This window comes from Catharus ustulatus, chromosome 5 (assembly GCF_009819885.2).
Source record: "Catharus ustulatus isolate bCatUst1 chromosome 5, bCatUst1.pri.v2, whole genome shotgun sequence".
In the NCBI taxonomy this organism is placed as follows: Eukaryota; Metazoa; Chordata; class Aves; order Passeriformes; family Turdidae; genus Catharus; species Catharus ustulatus.
In genome coordinates, this window is record NC_046225.1 from 29,476,325 (window position 1) to 29,496,576 (window position 20,252).

Sequence of the window (20,252 nt, forward strand, 5' to 3'; positions counted from 1 at the left end):
TGACATAGTTTTCTGAAGGTTTACTGAGAAATCTCCTTTGAAGATCATAATTGTTGTCAGAGTTGACATAACAGCATGTGGTTGTATATTGCAATAATTTTTTTTTGTATAAAAGGCACGTTCGTAGAGGCAAAAGCTGAATTCTTCCCCCTCTGCTCAATACAGGTGAACAATCTGTTTTGCTTGTGCCTGGGCATCCAGCAGAGAGTGCTGGGAATTTGGGGTTGGGCTCCTTTTATTTGGATTTTTGTTTGGAAATATGAAGGCCAGTTAATTGTCCATGTTTAATTGAAATCTACTGAGGCTTAGGTTTTAAGGAAAGCTCTTAAGCTTTAACAGTTCCATATTGACTTGCAGCACAGAACTATTCTTAAAAGAAGTACTCAGCAGAGCTTCAACATTTTACTCTGTTTTACTAAAATGCTGATTAGAGGGGGGAGCCTTCAAAAGATTTGTTGTTCAACTAAGGTCTACCAGTGTAGATGTAAAAAGTAAAAATTAGTTGAGTCTTTAATGAAATAAAGTTAAAACTACATTTCTATAAAGATGTATGTTTAGGGAGACAAGCTTGGGAAATGCATCTTGAAATAAGGAATTTGGGTTCACATCAAGGTGGAGAAACAGACTTAGTAATGTGAAACTTGATGACCTTGCTGCTGTGACTTGACTACTAAGTTCCCTTTTCCTTACATAGTGATTACTTCTGCAGGGCAATGCATGCAATGCTTATGTACAGCAAGTGGAACTTGCATTCTTGGTGACTGTGTTAGGGCCCTTGCTCAGGCAAAATGTAAAGCTGGAATTTTAAAGTGTTTTTTGTCTATGTCAACTTTCTATGTGAAAGCTGAAGTAGATTTTCCTGCATGCTAATTCTTTTACTGGATTGGAGTCAACTATATTTTGAAACTTCTACTTTGACAAAAATGGGTCAAATCTTTGGTCAAATTGCAGAAAAACCTATACAGTAATTTCACGATTATAAGCCACATCATTTTGACTAAAATTTTGGTCCCAACCCAAAATGCAGCTTATAATCAGCTGCGGCTTATATATGGACAAAGAACAAAAAGTTGCTGGTTTAGTTTGGAGGACAGGTGTCTGCTGAGAAAGGCAGGAACTTCTCTTTAAAATGGAGAATGTAAACTCCCTCCCTCCAAATTATTATAATTTTGAAATCAAGGGGATTTCAGGCAAAGATATGGGAATTAGGAATAACAGTTCTTTTCTAGGGAAATTAAAATAGAAATACAGTACTACAAAGAAACAAACCCCACAGCCTGACAAAGTCAGAGTACAATCTGATACCCCATCAGGCAGGGTGTTGGTAGCAGTCCCATTAAATGGTGGCTGCATCTTCCTGCAGTGACAGATGTGATTCAGTTGGGGCAGAAGGTGCAGTTTCCCTCCGGAGGTCCAGTGGTGATGTGGAGAAATCCAGTTTTCCTCTGGAGTCCAGTGGAGAAAGGGGCTACCTTAGTGTCCCAAAACCTCTGTTTTTATCTTGGTAAGAAATGTTGGGCTCTTCCTCCTGACTGGAGCAACTTCCAATGGGATGAAGTAATTTTATCGTCACACAGTGGGACTCAGTGGGCCATTAGCAGAAAATGACTTGCTGTAGGAAAAAGAGGTTGTGAAAAGATAAAGAACAATGCCCCACCTGGTTTCAATGGATGGCCCATTAGCAGAATATCTGCAGTTGAGATAAGGATCACTGCCCCACCCTCAACAGATGGTGATAGAATAGATACTTTTTATCACACTCTGTATTGTAACATGCGGCTTATAATCAGGTGCGGCTTACATATGGACAAAGAACGAAAAGTTGCCGACACCCGGAAGTGCGGCTTATAATTGGTGTGGCTTTTAATCATGAAATTACTGTACACTGCAAGCATATTTGAACTTGCTGTCGTTATTTTTGCAGTACTTGTTCTGAGATCAGTGAGGTCAAATTTTTTTTTTTAAACTGTCTTGTACAAGTTCACACCTGCATGTGTGACCTGAAGTCAGAATATGTGATAATCAAGGCTTCTTACAAACAAAACAAAGAAAATCTACTTCTTGGAATTAACATCGAGGTGTGTTTACTAATCTGTTAGTCTCTAATTTTTAGTTTCTATTCATCTTGCTTCGTGTTTGCTATTTCTAATGTTTAATGCTGTGCTTTCTCTTTTTTTACTTGCCAAGTAATTTTTTGCTTTTACCTAAAGCAATATGCATTGCACCACCAAATTTTGAGATTTTTTTTCTACAATTTATGGAAATGACAAGCCAGGTACAGTAATTTCACGACCAAAAGGTGCACCGGACTATAAGGCGCAGCCCTGGGGAGTCGGCAAAACTCGCAACTTTGTAGATCATATAAGGCGCACCTGACAATAAGGCGCATTTTTTTTTTGCAGCGAGGCTCTGACCGCAGCTCCCCTTGCGCGGTTGCTGACCGAGGCCCCGCCTCAACCCGGCAGCCATTGGCCCCCGGGCCGCCTGTACCTGGCAGGGGTGCTGCCGCGGGCCCCCAGGCCCACCTGTACCCGGCCGGGGCATGCCTGGTGCTGCTCCCTGCCGCCTCACCGGGGCCGGGGCATGCCTGCCGCCCCTCTGTGCCGCCTCTGCGGGGCCGGGCTATGGCCACCGCCCCTCCATGCCACCTCCACGGGGGCCGGGGCATGCCTCTGGAGGGGCTGTCCCGCCTGCACGTGGCCGGGCTATGCCTGTGGGGGGACCATCCCGCCTCCACTGGGCCGGGGCATGTCTGTGGAGGGGCCGTCCTGCCTGCATGGGGCGGGGGCATGCCTGTGGAGGGGCTGTCCCACCTCCACGGGGCCGGGGCATGTCTGTGGAGGGGCCGTCCCGCCTGCACGGGGCTGGGGCGTGCCTGTGGAGCGGCCGTCCCGCCTCCACGGGGCTGGAGCATGCCCGCCACTGCTCCACCCCGCCTCCACCTGGCAACCACGGCCCTGCCAGCTCCCCCCGCGGCTCGCAGCTCTCACCTCCGGGTAGGCAAATTTCTGAACTTTATCCATCAGATAAGGCGCACCAGACTATAAGGTGCACTTCCAGGTTCGGGGGAAAATTTTAGTCAAAAGGGTGCACCTTATAGTCATGAAATTACTGTACTGTTTTTTATGAGGTCACTTAAGAAAGGGGCAAGAAACCATGACCACTCCAATTTGTGCTGTTACCACAGTACTCAGTATGAATATATGACCACAGTAGAATTTAGAGCACTCCAGTATGCTGATTCTGATTTCACCTTCTTGGGAAGCTTGGGAACAAGGTTATTTTAATTTCCTGCTTCCTTATTTTTTTGATTGGGAAATACTAATTTAGATGCTGTACAATTCAGACGCAAAGAATAAAATACTAATTGTTCGGTATTTTTTGGTGTTCTGCAGCTATTTTACCACCAAGATTTGAGCAGCTTTGATTGTATGTTTTTGAGTAAAGAGGTATTTGTCCAACCTTTTCTTTTGAATTCTTTAATTACAAAACTACACTTTCCTCTAGAGTCATGTTCTGTTTAGTACTTCCCTCAGACCTCGTCCATAAGCTACTCAGGCGTAAAAATACACATTTGTGTTTCACCAAATGCAGTATTAGTATGCATTCAAGCATGAGAAGTATTTAATTTTGTAGGGCAGTGCAGAGCAAATGTATTTACCTGGAAATGACAAGAAGGGTTGCTCCTTCTTTAGAGAAAGAAGTTTTGCAGAACATCAGACAGCATAGATTGTCATAGTGTCATTTCAGAAGGAGGAGTGTTCCATTTTTGTTGGAATGTGACATAGCATTAAGTGATGCATCTTCTTGGTATAATGCATACTTAAAAGGTAGTTTAAGTGTTTTCCTAACTGTAAAATCTCAGAAATACACTGCTACATTCTAATTCTCTAATAAGACATGTCTGTGGAATTCAGACAAGTTTTGTCCTGCCCATATGATGGATGGAAATTCTTTTACTCAAAAAAGCTGTAGCTTCAGTTGTCATTGGATCAAATATCTAACATTCTTTCAGTACAAAAAAGCTTAACATAGTGCTTTTTTTAACTCCCCAAGCTCTGTTGGATCTCACTTGAGTTTTAAGAACTTCATGTATAGAACTGTTCGCTGATGTTTGGGTATTTGTTAGATAGAAGACTTCAGCATTTCCTAATAAAAAGTTTTTCTTATTATTTTGTATAAGAAGTCCCAAGGTCTGGCTGGATTATATTACGCACTTGTTTTACTTCGCTTATCCTTCACTTCCAGAGCCCAGTTTTCCTCCCATGCTGTTGTAATGATTTTGTAATGATGATTAGCATAGTGGTGTTTTAATGTGACTGAGGGCATTGGGAGCTGAGGACAGTAGGAAGGAGTGAGGGAAGTATATTATTGCTATTATTCCTATGTGCAAGAACATGCCATATAGTGTGAGAGCTGCATAGGAATAATCTAAATTTTTCAGAAAACTGTTTGATCTGTGTGTAAAGATAGTCAAACAGCTGTAAGCAAATTGTTATGTTTAAAGTATTGCACAAAATCTATATGATATTCTTATCAGTTTGAGCCTGAATTTGTTTCATTTCATTTTTGATACTACTTCTTCTCATGATTCTTATTGTACTTATATGGGAACAAAATTATAGTTAAGCATGCATATAAAACCAATAATAAACTTCAGGATGCAAAAAGATAATGAACTTAGCTGTGAATCTTCAATTTGTTTTACTAGAATTACAAATTAAGATCAGGTATCTGATGAATCTGAGTGCATGTGTTCACTGTCTTGTTCTGTAATTTTATTGCCAGACTGCACAAATAGATAAGGTCAATTCTCTTTTGTTTTTTGCCTTTTGAAAAAAAAAATGCCAGCTTTGTCACTCACAATCTGCCTGCAATGTTTGAATTCATCTCTTATGTTTTGCTATGTTGACTAAAATAGTTAGAATTTTACTTTGGGCAATTATAGTTTAATAAATGTAGAACTGATATAAAATCTATTTCTAGAACTGTGTTGGTTCTAGAAAACTGGTTTGAGGACATAAAAAAGTAAAACATTCTTCATAGAGTCTGAAAAACCGAAAATAATGATGAGAGTGGGAGGGAAACTAAAACTGGATTGTAGTAGGACATTAGATAAATCAAAAGGGATGTACTAGAAAGGGTCTTCTGATTGAAGAGCGGTGTATTGATGAATAGAAGAAAAGTATTAGTTATTTGCCACCTCATCAAAGATTAAAGCCTTCAGGTCTTCTCCAATTTATTTATGTTAAATTTATACTGATGTGAGGATCTAGTGGCTTAATTAATGAAGAATAGGAACTGAGTGATGTAATGGAGCAAAGAGAAGATGAGAATGCTGAGTATGTACGAGGAGCTCTACATGACGTGATTTTGATAAGAAGTTAAAGTTCAGAGCCCATGTATCTTACTGGATAGATGTTATGTCTATCTACATAACCTTTTGTTCCATAGGACTGTAATCACACTTTGAATTGTGAACTTTACAATCATATGTTTTACGTTTTTCCTGAAGTCAGCTTGAGTAGTTTTTTTTTAAATGTCATCCACCATTAAAAACAAACAAGCATGTGATTGGTCTGGTATTAGTTTCTCCACTGTTGAACTATCCATTGGTGTGAGGTTTTAATACCTTAATCCAAGGTATTAAAGGCAAGTAAAACTGTATCTGTTAAACCTCCTGTTGGTACTAAGCAGAAGTTAATGCTTAGTGATGCATTACTAATGACGTAGTATAACTAAGAAATCAATACAGTGGTGTTTCCGTAGTTGCTCCTTAGTTAAGTTAAGTTTTGGCTGGGTTGGTTTCTGCTGTTGGAGAAACAATACAGTTCTGGTCTTTTCCCTCTTAATAATTTTAGATTATTAGGTATAGAATGTTTGGGAAGTGTAATTTTGGAAATAGTCTTGTCATTTAGCCAACATTTCTTTGTGAACATGCATTCTGAACAACTTCTTTGCTGTGTCTTCTGTCTCAACAGGATTGCTATGTCAAAAATCCATGCTGGCTCATCAGATGATCCATATAATAGAATTGTGTAAATAAGGCTAACCTGACTGAAATATGTTTACTTTAATATAGTGATTTGAAGTCATTAAAATGGGATTTTAACAAATATTTAAAGTAGCTTCAATGTTCTATGACTTACAGGTTTGAACTGTCTTGACTAGACCTAATTAAGCTAGTGCACCTACTGTGTTTAGTTATATTTAATACTTTTGTTTCTTGCTAAATGTCTGAGAATGGGGTAGGTAATGCAGCCTTTTAACTTGGGAATGTTCGGAATTGTGGTTTTTTGTACCTCTAACGCTGGGTTTCAGCGAACTTACAAAATTAAAATACTTTTGCTTGGTGGTAATTGCATAAACATGGTTTCAGCCTCATACAAATGAAAATTATTAATGAAGCATTTTTCATTTGTTTTTTGGTCATGGTGTGAAGCGGTCTGGCCCGCCCTGACCCCAGGATCGTATTGGTGAAATGACTAAATAAAGGGACAAGAACAACTAAAGGGATAGAAATTGAAAGCTTTAATATGAGGAGAAATAAAAGGGCGTGCACAAGGGTGCAACATAAAACATAACCCGAAATGCCTGCTCACAGCTACCTCTAAGAAATAAAGTCCTTGCTCCCTAAAAGTACTGCACTCGCAGATCTATGTAGCATCTTTAGAAGACCCTGAATGGGGTTGATCACACACTTACACAGACTATATGTTCTAGAAAGGGAATGTTCTAGAAAGCTCTCAACCAATCACAGATTGTTGTGTAGTCTATTTGGATGGTCACTCCCAGTTGTTCCCATAATACTTTTCTTCTCCTTTACTTCTTGCCACACCTTAACTGGATGTTATCTATCTTGGCTTCTCAGTGTCCAGGGCCTAATGTGGTTACCTACTGTAGCTGGTTCACAACCTTTTCCTTCCAGGACAGACTGCTGCGGTGGTGATCCCTTAATGGCTGCAGTGGTGATCCCTTAATGGATTTGTTGGATTTGTAGGTCACATATCAATAAATTTTGAGCAATTCTCAAGGTTTGAATTCACCTTTTACAAAAAAATCTTAAACTTTGCTAGGAGAGCAATATATATTCAAAATACAATCATATTGTAGGAGGGGAATCTGTCCTCACTTGCTATGTTGTAAGAGCCAGCATTTAGTGGGAACAAAACCAAAAGCTATTTATGTTGTCTTCTTACCACTCAAACATTAAGTACAGTCATATCTTCCATTAAGTGTGACATTTTGCGCAGTGTTTCTAAATTATCCCTCTTTGTATGTTATTGAAGGGATAAACTGTTTTGTCAGTAAGATTACAGATTTTTTTGCTAGCTTCTTTGTTTATCTAACCTTGTGTAAAAAAAAAAACAAAAACGCAAGCACAATCAGTTGCAAGAGCGACATTAAAACTTTTAGTTTACATGCAAATGTGTCTCCCCTGAACAGTACCTTGCATGTTTGCAAACAACAAAAAGGTATTGTTTTGATAATCACTGACTTTTTGTCAATGCTGGTCATGTATAAATCACCAAATGGTAAAGTTTTCTTTTAAATTCATATGCAAGAATATAATTCTACATAAAGATATAATTGGACTGGTTTATAGGTGTTTAAAAAGGGGTTTGAATTGAAGTTTGCCTTTCTTTAAATAGAACTTTGCCTTTTTGACAGTGGGATAAAGGTAGATCTCTTCGAACAAATACGTGTTTGTATACATATCCATATACAGTAATTTCACGAATACAAGCCGCACCAATTTGACCAAAATTTTGGTGGAAACCCGGAAGTGCGGCTAATATTCCGGGGCGGCTAATACATTAACAAAATTCTAAAAGCTGCCAACACGGAAGTGAGAGCCCGCGGCAGCCCCAAGCCAAGCTGGAGCCTGGCCGGCCCCGGCAGAGGTGGGAAAGCCGGGCAGAGGCGGGACCAGCAGTGTGGGGGCGGGCGGCAGAGCCTGAGCCAGCAGGGCGGGGCAGGGGGGCGGCAGAGCCTGAGCCAGCAGGGCGGGGGAGCCCGGGAGAACTGGGGCTAGCAGTGCAGGGGAGCATGGCAGAAGCAGGAAGGCCGGCGGGTCGGGCTGCCTGGCAGCGGGGGAAGCCCAGCAGAATCGGGGCCAGCAGCGTGGGGGAGCCCGGCGGTGCGGGGGCCTGCAGTGCCGGTCAGGGCGAGGAAACGCGGCGGTGGTGCAGACGGGAGGGGACGGCCGGCGGGGCGAGCGAACGCGGCGCAGGGCGAGCGCAGCGCGGGGCGAGCAAACGCGGCGCGAGCGAAAGCGGCGCGAGCGAAAGCGGCGCGAGCGGCGCGAGCGAGAGCGGCGCGAGCGAGAGCGGCGCGGGGCGGGCGCGGCGCGAGCGAGAGCGGCGCGAGCGAGAGCGGCGCGAGCGAAAGCGGCGCGGGGCGGGCGCGGCGGGAGCGAAAGCGGCGCGAGCGAAAGCGGCGCGGGGCGGGCGCGGCGCGAGCGAAAGCGGCGCGAGCGAAAGCGGCGCGGCGCGGGCGCGGCGCGCGGCGAAAGCGGCGCGAGCGAAAGCGGCGCGGGGCGGGCGCGGCGCGCGGCGAACGCGGCGCGGGGCGAGCGGCGAGCCCGGCGGCGGCGGCGGCAGCCCTGCCAACCGGGCGAGCGAACGCGGCAGCGGGGCGGTGCTGACGGGAGAGGGGGGCCAGCGAGTCCGGTGGCGGCGGCAGCACCACCCGGCCAGCCCCGCCGAGCCGTGGCGCTGAGCTGGGCCACCCGGCCCCGTCGGCAACCATGAGCGGGCCGAGCCTGCCTGGCCCCGCCCCGAGCCAGTAAAGCCCGCTATGCCGCGATCCTGTTACTAATTGGCCAATTTGTGAAAGCTGCGCACAGATTCTCGCGACGAACGAAAGTGCGGCTAATATTCGGGGTGCGGCTTATCTATTGACAAAGACAGCAATATTGTCGAGGCACCGGGGGTGCGGCTTATAATCCGTGCGGCTTGTATTCGTGAAACTACTGTATATGTATATTCACTTTAAAAACTCTGGTATCCGTATAAGCACAATTGTAGATCTTTAAAGTTTTCGTATTCCAAATACTAAGTTTTTGTTTAAGAGATGGATTCATTGTAGTATTTTGATTTATTTAATTATGTAGTTTGTTCAGCTTGTGTTTAACTTCAAATTAGAATTACATTGAGTCTACGGAAGTAGTGCAGTTGCTTAGGTTTAGATACAAACTTTTGTCTTTACAAAGCAGATGTTCTGCATTTTAACCTTAAATACAGATGATTGCTTAGATTACTGTTGTGAACATGCTTAAGCAGCTTAGCTGTCTACATTGGTTTGGCTACAGGTTTAGATATTTCTGAAAACTACACAACACGCCAGGGTGCCTTCAGGAAAAAAGATAATTTATGCCATGTCCTTTTTGTGAAATCAGTTCATCTTCTCTGCAATCTGGTTATCCTTTTTCAAGTCTCTCTGCTTTTTCAGCTTCTAGTGACTTGCTGCATTTTGGGTTAAATGGACTCTGTTAGCTAAACTAAGTTGAAGCAAAGGCTTTCCAGCATACCGCCCACTGCAAGTACTTAAATGGAAGCATCAATGTTAAGTCAGTTGTGAAGACTGAAAACAGTATGTATCCAAAGTTCTGATGTGCTTAAGAGATCAGGTTCTGCATCTGACTACTATTTGTTTTTCATGCTGTTTTTTCTTTTTGTTTGTTTGTTTTGGTTTGTTTTGGGGTTTTTTTTGTATAACGCTTCAGGTGCGTAAATATGGCATGATGTATTAGCAAATAGATTGTTCATGTAAGTGAAAGTTTGGCTGTAGGAATTGGTTACTCTTTGCAGTAACATGCTGGGTTTTTTGTGTCAGTGAGATTTCTGGAACACACTTGGAAAAATTAATTTGCTGGAATTCATATGTTTGTAGTTCTTCCTTTTTTCTTCTTCCCAGGGGTTTATCTAAACTGAAGACATCTAAATAAATCTGGGGGATTGTGATCCAAAACTACTGCTTGAAAATCTGAGCCTCTAGGCAGTATCAGTATTATTGTTATGTGCTACCTTGCTTCTGGTTTGTGGATTGAATGACTACAGTTATAGATCAAACATGGTTTAGATTTTAAAGGTTGTGTTTTCTTTGTAATTAGTACCATTGCATGTATCATAAACAGTACATGTGTCTAGGCACTGACATCTTAAAGCTATGTATAGCTTTTCTCTAGTGGTCCTCTATGCTTTTTCCACTTTTTAACTTCTGTATGGAAGCAGAGGGGATGCAAAATAGTACCTGACTTCAGACACTGACAGTTTTCTGATTTCTAGATGCTTTTTTTTTTTTTGTAACTGTATTTTACCATTTTGCTTTCACTTTTGTAGTACTTTTTCCACTCACTTTTTATTTCTATGAATTAGTGGTTTTAAATTGCTTTAAAACCTAAACTTTTTTAAAGTACTGTGTCTAATTCCATAACACCAGGAAACCTATGGAGAGCATTTTTCAGAGGTAGGTGAAACAGAAAAAAATGGGCAGTAGGATGATATGTGAACTGTGGTGTGTGGAGTATTTCTTAGGCCTGTGCTGGGTTTCAGTGAATGTGGGAAACCAGGATATTCCCCTGGCTTCCCTGGAATCTGGGGGCTCAGAAGCCTTGGAAAGGTGCCCAAACCCCCTGTGAGTTCGATTTAAGTCCCTGGGAAAAATTACCATCTTTATATGAAGAATTACGAAGTCACAAAAATAAGTAGAGTATAAATTAGAGTATTAAATATAGAAAAGTGAAGTTTTAAAAATTGTTTATATTAGGGCCTGAACACAAGATGGAGGATTTAGGGTGTGGTATGTCTTTCTTTCTTCTTCTTCATGTCATCCATCTTTTGGGTTAGAATGCCAATTCTGGATTGGTTTAAGGAAAAATTGGACAATGCAATGTAGGTGTCATGTATTGGAGATTAATTGTAAACAATGTATGCGTAATTTAGAATATAAAAGAGAAGTCCTGCCCTGGAGGGCAGGCAGAAAGCATTGAACGAGATGCAGGATGAACTGCTGTAAGTCAGAGAGAAAATTCCTTAGATAAGAAAGAATAAACAACCTTGGAAACCTAAGAAAAACGGCTTCTGACTCTTCCTTCGGTGCCCAGGCTGCGAAACGAACTCTCAAACCACCACTACTGTGCAGTGAGTGATCTCAGACCATAAAAGAGATCGCTGCCGATCATAAGTGAAGACTTTAGTTATTTGAGAGCTTGTTGAAATAATTTATTCTAGCCCTCAAAAGTTAAATAAGGTAATCTCAGGCAATTTTAAATTAAGGAGTTTCAAAAGCAAACAAAAGTAAGTGGCAGCTTTGTGCTCTGAACATTCATGATGCAGAACAGGTGCTGAGAAGGAAGCTGTTTAAGTGATGTCTTTCTGGATGTCACTCCCATGTCAAATATTAAAAAGATTTCCTGTGCTATTTGTAAGAAATAAGGATGCTATTAATTTTAAGGCTATACCTGGCTTAGTGAGTTTTTTAAATCTTTAATAGCTTACAGTAATTTCACGATTATAAACCGCATCATTTTGACTAAAATTTTGGTCCAAACCCGAAGTGCAGCTTATAATCAGCTGCGGCTTATATATGGACAAAGAACAAAAAGTTGCTGGTTTAGTTTGGAGGACAGGTGTCTGCTGAGAAAGGCAGGAACTTCTCTTTAAAATGGAGAATGTAAACCCCCTCCCTCCAAATTATTATAATTTTGAAATCAAGGAGCTTTCAGGCAAAGATATGGGAATTAGGAATAACAGTTATTTTCTAGGAAAATTAAAATAGAAATACAGTACTACAAAGAAACAAACTCCAAAGCCTGACAAAGTCAGAGTACAACCTGACACCCTGTCAGTCAGGGTGTTGGTAGCAGTTTGATTAAATGGTGGCTGCATCCTCCTGGAGTGGTTCAGTTGAAGCAGTGGTCCTGTAGAAGGTGCAGTTTCCCTCCGGAGGTCCAGTGGTGATGTGGAGAAATCCAGTTTTCCTCTGGAGTCCAGTGGAGAAAGGGGCTACCTTAGTGTCCCAAAACCTCTGTTTTTATCTTGGTAAGAAATGTTGGACTCTTCCCTCTGGCTGGAGCAACTTCCAATGGGATGAAGTAATTTTATCAGTCACACAGTGGATTTCAACGGGCCATTAGCAGAAAATGACTTGCTGGAGGAAGGATGGGTTGTGAAAAATAATGAACAATGCCCCGCCTGGTTTCAATGGGTGGCCCATTAGCAGAATATATCCCTCGGCAATAAGGATCACTGCCCCCCACCCTCAACAGATGGTGATACCTTTTATCACACTCTGTATTGTAACATGCGACTTATAATTGGGTGCGGCTTATAATCATGAAATTACTTCTTTCATAGTTGCTTTAATATTTTTGGTTTGTAAGATGTTTTCTGCTTTATAATCGTACATCATTCTGCACCCTTGTCAGTTTTGAACTGGAAACTTTATTAAACTGACATGGTTACTTAGACCATCTTCAGACCACATAACATGATGCTTCTGGCCAGGTTTTTGGTAGCTGTTTCTCTAAGACATGGCATTCTACTTAGTCATCAATATAAAAAAAAAATCTAGAATAAATTCTTGCAGTGTTCCTCATTAATTTATGTTTTATTTGTACATACTAGTAGAAGGCTGTGACAGCAGCAAGGACTTTCTGGGATGAAGGCAGAATTGTTGTCTGAGAGATGCTGAAACTGCATTATAATTCTTTAATCACTTAAATAACTTTTTTTGTTGTCTTTTAACTTTCCATTTTTATTCATGTATTTTCCAGAACTTGAAATGTTCATTACCAGTTGGACTTGGACTTTCTGAAACCAAAATAACATCTCATGGCTTTGATGGTGCCAAAGAGGGAGTTGTTGAGGCAGGACAGTTTCCAAGAAAAGGTAAATGCTTTTTTTTTTTGGATTTTTCAATTTAAAATCTTAGGCATATTCTTACATGGTCAAAAATACATTGTTCTGTTCTTTGAGCATTTTGGATGAATATACACATTTGAGATTTGCATTAGTGAAAACCAGTTTCTTTTCTCTTATAGCTGGGTGGTTAAAATAGACAATATATGGTACACTTGTATCTGTCAAGCAACCGGAGGAAACTATTTAATGTTAAGTTGGTCTGCAGTTACGGGAAGGGAAGACCTTGTGCAGCTTGAACTGGTGCCAGGCTGAAAAATTTTACTAGTACATTGCACTGAAGTTTTCTTCAAATTTTGCAAGTTATTGCTCTGATTTGAAACGTAACTGGAGAGTTATTTATTTGTAATACACACTTCCCTTACTGGGAGTAGATTTAAAAACTGGGATTCATCTTGTCATATCAATGTATGCCTTAGAGAACTTAAGTGGTATTAAACAATGACAAATGTGAAGTGATAGACAAGCCAATAATGTTACTATTTCCTGTCTAAAAGCAATAGGACACCACAATACTGTATTTGTAAATGGTATTTAATTAATTATGTACCTTTGACAGTTTCTGAATTTGAAAGATTTGAAATTATCTCTGTTGTGCAGCTGTGAAAGTAAGTCTCTTCGTAGTCATAAATTTAATTTACATTTTGCTTCATTTCCTGTTTGGTAAAATTCTTTGCCTATGAAAACAGTTGATTTACATGTTGTACTTTACATATATCACAAGGTGAATGCTGTATTTCTTTATGCCTATGAAAATAGCAAAATATCTAGCTGAAAACTATAGCAGATGGCAAACTGCTCACCATTCCTGCCTTTTAGTATTATATTACTAGGATAACTGTTGAAACTGTTAAGAGTATTAGCCTGTAAGGGAATATATAGGGCTACACTAATGTGCTTGAAATGCAAATGTTCTGTGGAAATTTCTGTACACAAATTGTGAGCTTTAGACAGTTTGGGTATCACAGATTTTCTCCACAGATATTTTCTTTGGATCTTTCTGATGTTCTAGCAAAATCAGAGAGAGAGAAGTGGTAAAAGCTAGGGCTTCCTATGAAACCATGGAGAAAAGTTGAATGATTGCCCTATTTCTAAAAATATTGTTTTCTCTTTGAGTATCCTTATTAGGGCTTCATTTTTGAATGCAAAATAGACAGTGCTAGAGAGGAAGGGCTTTTAGGATTTGGGGGATGTCGAATGATGAAGCATGCTTAAGGCTGTGTTAATATCCTGTAAAACTATAAGGATTTTTTTTAACTACTTGGCTTGGCTTGCTTGCTGAAATGATTCAGGCAGGATCTTGCAGTCAAACTTTTATGCCTAAAAACGAAAAAAAAAAAAAAACCAGAGAAAAATCACTCACTTTTATTAAACCTATCGGCTCTGCTCTCGCCCAGGTGAGGGGTGGATGCGGCCCAGGGAGGCGAGGGCAGCAGGACCGGGCGGGCTGGGGACCTGCTGCCCCAGGCTGTCAAGAGGCGGCAGGGACCGCAGGCAGGAAAGTTTCCTGGCGAGTGGCGGAACCCCCCCGAGGGCCACACCAGCCTGCTCCGGTGCTGGGTTGGCCCCGGCGCTGGGCGGGCCCCACTGGTCACCAGCCAGGCTGGTGCCCTGCCCCAGGCGCTGTGCAGCAGCAGGCAGGAGTGCGGAGCCCCTGCCCGCCGGTGTCAGGGGCTGCGAGCCCAGTGGAGCCGCTCGGAGGGGTCCTGTGGGCAGAGGTGCTGCCGCCCAGCCGCTGCCCCACCGCCGGGGCGTGCTGCTGCTGCCCAGGGCCGGGGAGCAGCCCTGCTGTCCCACCGCCGGGGTCGGGTGGGTTCCGGCTCGGCTCAGGGCTGCTGCGGGCTCGCACTTCCAGGTTGGCAAATTTCTGAACTTCATCCATGTATTGGCTGCTCCAGGTTATAAGCCGCACTTCTGGGTTCGGATCAAAATTTTAGTCAAAATAGTGCAGCTTATAATCATGAAATTACTGTAGTTTGAGTGATATTTTTGGGGTTACTGATAACTAAATTTTGTTGAAACTGCAAAGTTTAGGTTTGATTTTCTTTCCCCTCATCACACTAGCCTTGAAGTATATTGGAATTTCTCAGCAAAAGCAGTTAAAGTTCCTCCCAGTATGGTGATCATTCATCATTACAGAGGAAAAGCTAAGTTACTTGTTTTTTAAATCCTGAAAATTCCATTAGGATACCACTTCAGATTTATCTCTTACGAAAGAGTGGCTAGGCTCTGAAAAGCGTAATGAGCCTTATCCTAAAATAGCTTAGAGAACACATACAGTGCAGGTCATTTAAAGTTGGTTGTTTTTTGTTTTGGTTTGGGTTTTTTTTTCTTTGTTAGTTTGCTTTTTTAAGAGAAAAAACAAGTGCTGTAAAATCTTTCTTTTGGGAATGAGTTTACACACTTTCACAGCTAATGACTTGTATGATCTTCAGAATAACTTATTGCTGAATGTTTACATAGACTTAAGAGCTGATGTCAATAAAGTGTACCTGAAATTGACAGAAATTTCTGGGCTTACTTCAACCCTTAATACTTTAGTGTACCATTCAGTGACAGTGCAGATTGAATTCTACCTAGACCTGAAAAAGAGCTTTTCAGCTGTGGATTGTTATATAACAGTCTTCCATGGATATAGTGTGTACTTCACTGGTGAACCCTTCAGTTGTATTTTGATTGTTCTTACAGAAAAAAAAAATAATGAAAAAGATTTAATCAGGAAAACTTGGAATAGTTCACATGGAGAGATGCGCGTCTTAAAAAACATTTCCATCAGTAATTCCAACAACTTTTCTGTGAATACTTCTATAGTTGCTGAAGCAATTTTTTTTTTGTTTTGAAAACATGTCTCTGTAAGAGTGCACATTCACTTCTAAGGGAAGATGGATTTTCATGGTTCAATGTCCCTTTTTCAGATTCCTCAGCATCACCCACATCGTCTGTTGTATCTCTTAGCAGTGCAGCAGCTAGCAGACTGGCTGGGCAAGGTTGTGATTTAATTACTCCCACAAGTATCTAAGCACTGGATGGATAATGCCCTTTTCTCTGCTGACACTGTACTAACCCTTCCATGTTTTTAATTATTTGATGTACTATTAGCTGGAAATAAAATTTCTGTGGGATTTTGGTGCCTCTCACTTCTGAGTTCAACAGTTTACAGTTGACAAATTAACCTCTGCTTTCCTCTCTCTAAGCTACTTTTACTCCATGAAATTAAAATTATAACTTATATTAATAATAACAAATAGTAGATAAAATAGGAGTGACCAAAATCTTTTATTTAGCTTAAAGCTGAAACTTTTAGCATTTTTTGCCCTAATGATCACATACTCCAATAGACTATGGGGACAGCCATTAGGAATTCACAGCACTGAAAATAATCACTGAAATAAATAAATAAAATATTGGCCAAACACATCTTCTGGAAAGTGACTTTCATTGGAAAAGATTAAAAAACTCTGTACTTCATGACTACAGTATGCCAGTAAATGTTGTTTAATGGTCTTCAGGTTGTAGACAGACCTTTAGATTGACTAAATGCAAAAGAGTGTTCAACTGTTGGAGTTTTTAAACATGAATTAAGTAATAAATATGTCTCAAAAGCGGTCTTGAGCTTTCAGTATGTTTAATTCGTCCTATTACTTCATGAAATAGTGAGATATAAATACACTTCATACCAGTTTTAAAGTACAGTAATTTCATGATTATAAGCTGCACCATTTTGACTAAAATTTTGGTCCGAACCCGAAGTGCGGCTTATAATCGGGTGCGGCTTATATATGGACAAAGAACAAAAAGTTGCTGGTTTAGTTTGGAGGACAGGTGTCTGCTGAGAAAGGCAGGAGCTTCTTTTTGAAATGGAGAATGTAAACCCCCTCCCTCCAAATTATTATTATTTTGAAATCAAGGAGCTTTCAGGCAAAGATATGGGAATTAGGAATAACACTTCTTTACTAGGGCAATTAAAATAGAAATACAGTACTACAAAGAAACAAACTCCAAAGCCTGACAAAGTCAGAGTACAACCTGACACCCCGTCAGTCAGGGTGTTGGTAGCAGTTCGATTAAATGGTGGCTGCATCCTCCTGGAGTGACAGATGTGATTCAGTTGAAGCAGTGGTCCTGTAGAAGGAGCAGTTTCCCTCCGGAGGTCCAGTGGTGATGTGGAGAAATCCGATTTCCCTCTGGAGTCCAGTGGAGAAAGGGGCTACCTTAGTGTCCCAAAACCTCTGTTTTTATCTTGGTAAGAAATGTTGGGCTCTTCCCCCGGGCTGGAGCAACTTCCAATGGGATGAAGTAATTTTATCAGTCACACAGTGGGACTCAATGGGCCATTAGCAAAAACTGACTTGCTGGAGGGAGGATGGGTTGTGAAAAGATAAAGAACAATGCCCTACTGGTTTCAATGGATGGCTCATTAGCAGACTATCTTCCGTGGAGATAAGGATCACTGCCCCCACCCTCAACAGATGGTGATAGAATAGATACCTTTTATCACACACTGTATTGTAATGTGTGGCTTATAATCAGGTGCGGCTTATAATCGTGAAATTACTGTAAGTCCTTCTTTCTGGAACTGATTTTAAAAATCTGCTCATTCATCTTAAGTTCTTATTGTCGCCTTGCTCTGCTTTTGGATGTGCAATTGCACAAATCTGCCACTAATCCCTTAAAACAAACTAACAAACAAAAAGCCCAGACCCAAGGCCTTGAAGATTTGCTTTGTGTGTGACACAGGGGGCAGAGCTCAGCAGAAGAGTGGACCTGTTGTGTTAGCAGATGAAGTAAAGAATCCAGCGATGGAAAAACTGGAATTGGTGAGAAAGTGGAGCCTGAACACTTACAAGGTATGCAGCCATATGTGTGCATGTGTATATATATGTATATATTGCATAAGTGAGTTTCCTACTAGATAGCAAAGAATAGAGCTGTATGAAAGTAAGCTGTTGTTGCAGTGAGCATAAGCAAGAATGTATAGGAAAGGCTTAGTTTTCTTTCAAGTATAACATTCTTTGTTAAATCCCTGGTATAATGTGGAAAATCTTTAATAGGTATTACTAATTTAACAAGGTAAAGAGTGTTCCATTTCTAATGTTCCCTTCATCATTCCAAATGTAGATATTTCAACACTAAAGCTTGGAATTGAATCTTTTTGGTCTTTTTGAGTTGTGTGCTGATACAATAGGATTTTAGTTGTGAAAAAAATCAGGGGCATCTATAAACTCAAAACTTGCTAGTTGCTATTCTGATGGTTTTGTTTCATTTTTGCTGATTGTTTTTTCTTAGTGTTGTAATAGTTACTTCAATTTGTATGTGTTTTATGTGCTTCTACTTCATGATCAGTTGAGATTTGATGAAATTAAAAGAATAATGTAAGAATAATGAAAAGGTGCTTAAAGCACACCAGTTTACTAGAAGTGACTCTCAGTAAAAGGCTATAAGGAACAATTGTCAGGGAATGTATTCCTGTCAAAAGTTTTAAACAAAGACCAGTTTTGAAAAATAGCTTCTTGTTATACTTGCAGCTTAAATGATAGAGTTGTGGACATGAACCAACAGCCAGAGGACTAGTGAAAAATGTTGGGAAATGTTTGGTCTTGGATCTTTATTTAGAACATTATTTCTTTGGCTGTAGTGTCTGCTAAGTCAAGATTTTTAGATTTCTTTTATGGCTTAAGGCTTCCCCTTGCTGAGATCCCGAATCACACCTGTAATGATATAGCGAACAAAGACTAGCATTTTCAGAAAACACCATGTTTACTTTTATCTATTCCCAAACATGCCTAAGGAGATGTGTCAGTTATGATCTTTCTACAGTTCTGTATTGACTTGCTGTACTCTCTTTTTTTGAGATACAAGATCATTCAGAGAACTTATGAATTCATTTTGAGTTAATGGAGTATTGTGCAATTGTACTTGGAGATGCCATGCATTTGTGTTGTAGGCTTTGAACAAAAAGCATATTTAATATGGTTAAGGACAGTATTTAAATTTGTGGACATATTGTCTTGCTTTGGTTCCCATCAGGAAGATCATGGGAAGAAGTGTCCTCTTTATCTCATAATAGCTAACTGTTCACAGTTTTGAAGATGCAGAAATAAAGGACAGAAGTAAATGTCAGCACTTGAATCCCTCTGAATTTAAAATCCCTGCTATCAATGTACCAGACATTAATTTACAAGGAGAGTTAGTGGTGAAATTTGTTGTTAGGAAGTTCTTTAGGAATCTGACATGAATAGTTCCTATACCATGGTATCTGTATCAGGAGTTCAGAAATCTTAATTATTGGGTAATATTCAGAAGTCATTTCCATCTGTAAATGCTTTTGCAACTACCATTGCCCTTCACATTTTCCAGTTGAATGCTCTCTAGTAATCATGACTTAGTGTAAAGAGAAATTGCCCCTCTTTCCATAGTCTAGTGACAAGATCTTTTTCTGTTCTTGCTTCTGCCCATGCCTTCCCCTTTGGATAAGAAATTTTCCATCTAGCAAAAACATTTAGGCCCAAGAAAGTCAAGACTCTTCTTGACTTCTAGCAATTCTAACAAACTTATCTTTTTATTTTTCATACAACTTCTTAAACTTTGAGGGGAAAAAAAAGGCAAACCTGTTTTACAAACCTCTCTAACACTGGGCGACTAGTAGAACATTTATTTCTGAGACATGCCCAGTAATGTCTCTGTTCATCTTTGGCATGTAACTCTGCTGGTTTTGCATTAAAGCCAGTCCGCAGAGGTGATTTTTCTGAGAGGAACTGCTGAGAGCTTCCTCTGTTCTGTCAGAAACCAATCAATGATTGGTTTTGAGATCTGACAACCTGTTAATCCACTAAGAAAGTTGAACACACCCCTGTGAACACATATGTTAAAAATGAACAAAACCTGGAAATCTCTCCTTTTACTTTCTGGCCTCAGTACAGGTAACAGGCTGGCCTGGCCCCTCTGTGTGGCCGGGCTGGGCTAGGCAGGCCCTGTCCCATTTGGGCTGGGCCCCAGTGGTTGCTAGGCTGGGAGAGGGCAGGCTGGTTCCCTCTCCCTCCCCGCAGCATGGCCAGACCAGCCCATGGCTCGGCTGGAATGCTGTCCCTGCTGAGTTTCACCAGAAACCAGGGGGAGGGGAAGCCATCAACCGACCGGCAGCGTGCTGCTGCTGTCCTGGCTGCTAAGATCCAAAAAATTCTCCACCATAAACAGCTCTGGGCCGCCAACCATCTTCAGGCCTCGGGTGAGATATTAACTCTTTCACTGCACAAATGAGACTTGCAGACCTTCCATCCTCACTCCAGTGAAAGAAAAGAACAGAGTGAAGACATGCAGAGAAACCATGTG

At 41.0% G+C, this 20,252-nt stretch overlaps 1 protein-coding gene across 6 annotated transcripts in view; it reads left to right on the forward strand.

Moving 5' to 3' along the window:
* The window catches only part of ARFIP1 (ADP ribosylation factor interacting protein 1), a 56,453-nt gene that overhangs the window by 14,308 nt on the left and 21,893 nt on the right, over positions 1-20,252 (forward strand). For 4 of the 6 annotated variants that reach the window (XM_033059967.2, XM_033059965.2, XM_033059968.2 and 1 more), the window contains 3 exons: positions 12,779-12,893; positions 15,839-15,910; positions 17,661-17,770. In XM_033059967.2, coding sequence (XP_032915858.1) covers positions 12,779-12,893; positions 15,839-15,910; positions 17,661-17,770 — 297 coding nt within the window. Of the gene's footprint in view, positions 1-8,950; positions 9,595-12,778; positions 12,894-15,838; positions 15,911-17,660; positions 17,771-20,252 lie in introns of those variants that run through there. The other 2 variants (XM_033059969.2, XM_033059966.2) reach the window with 2 other exon arrangements.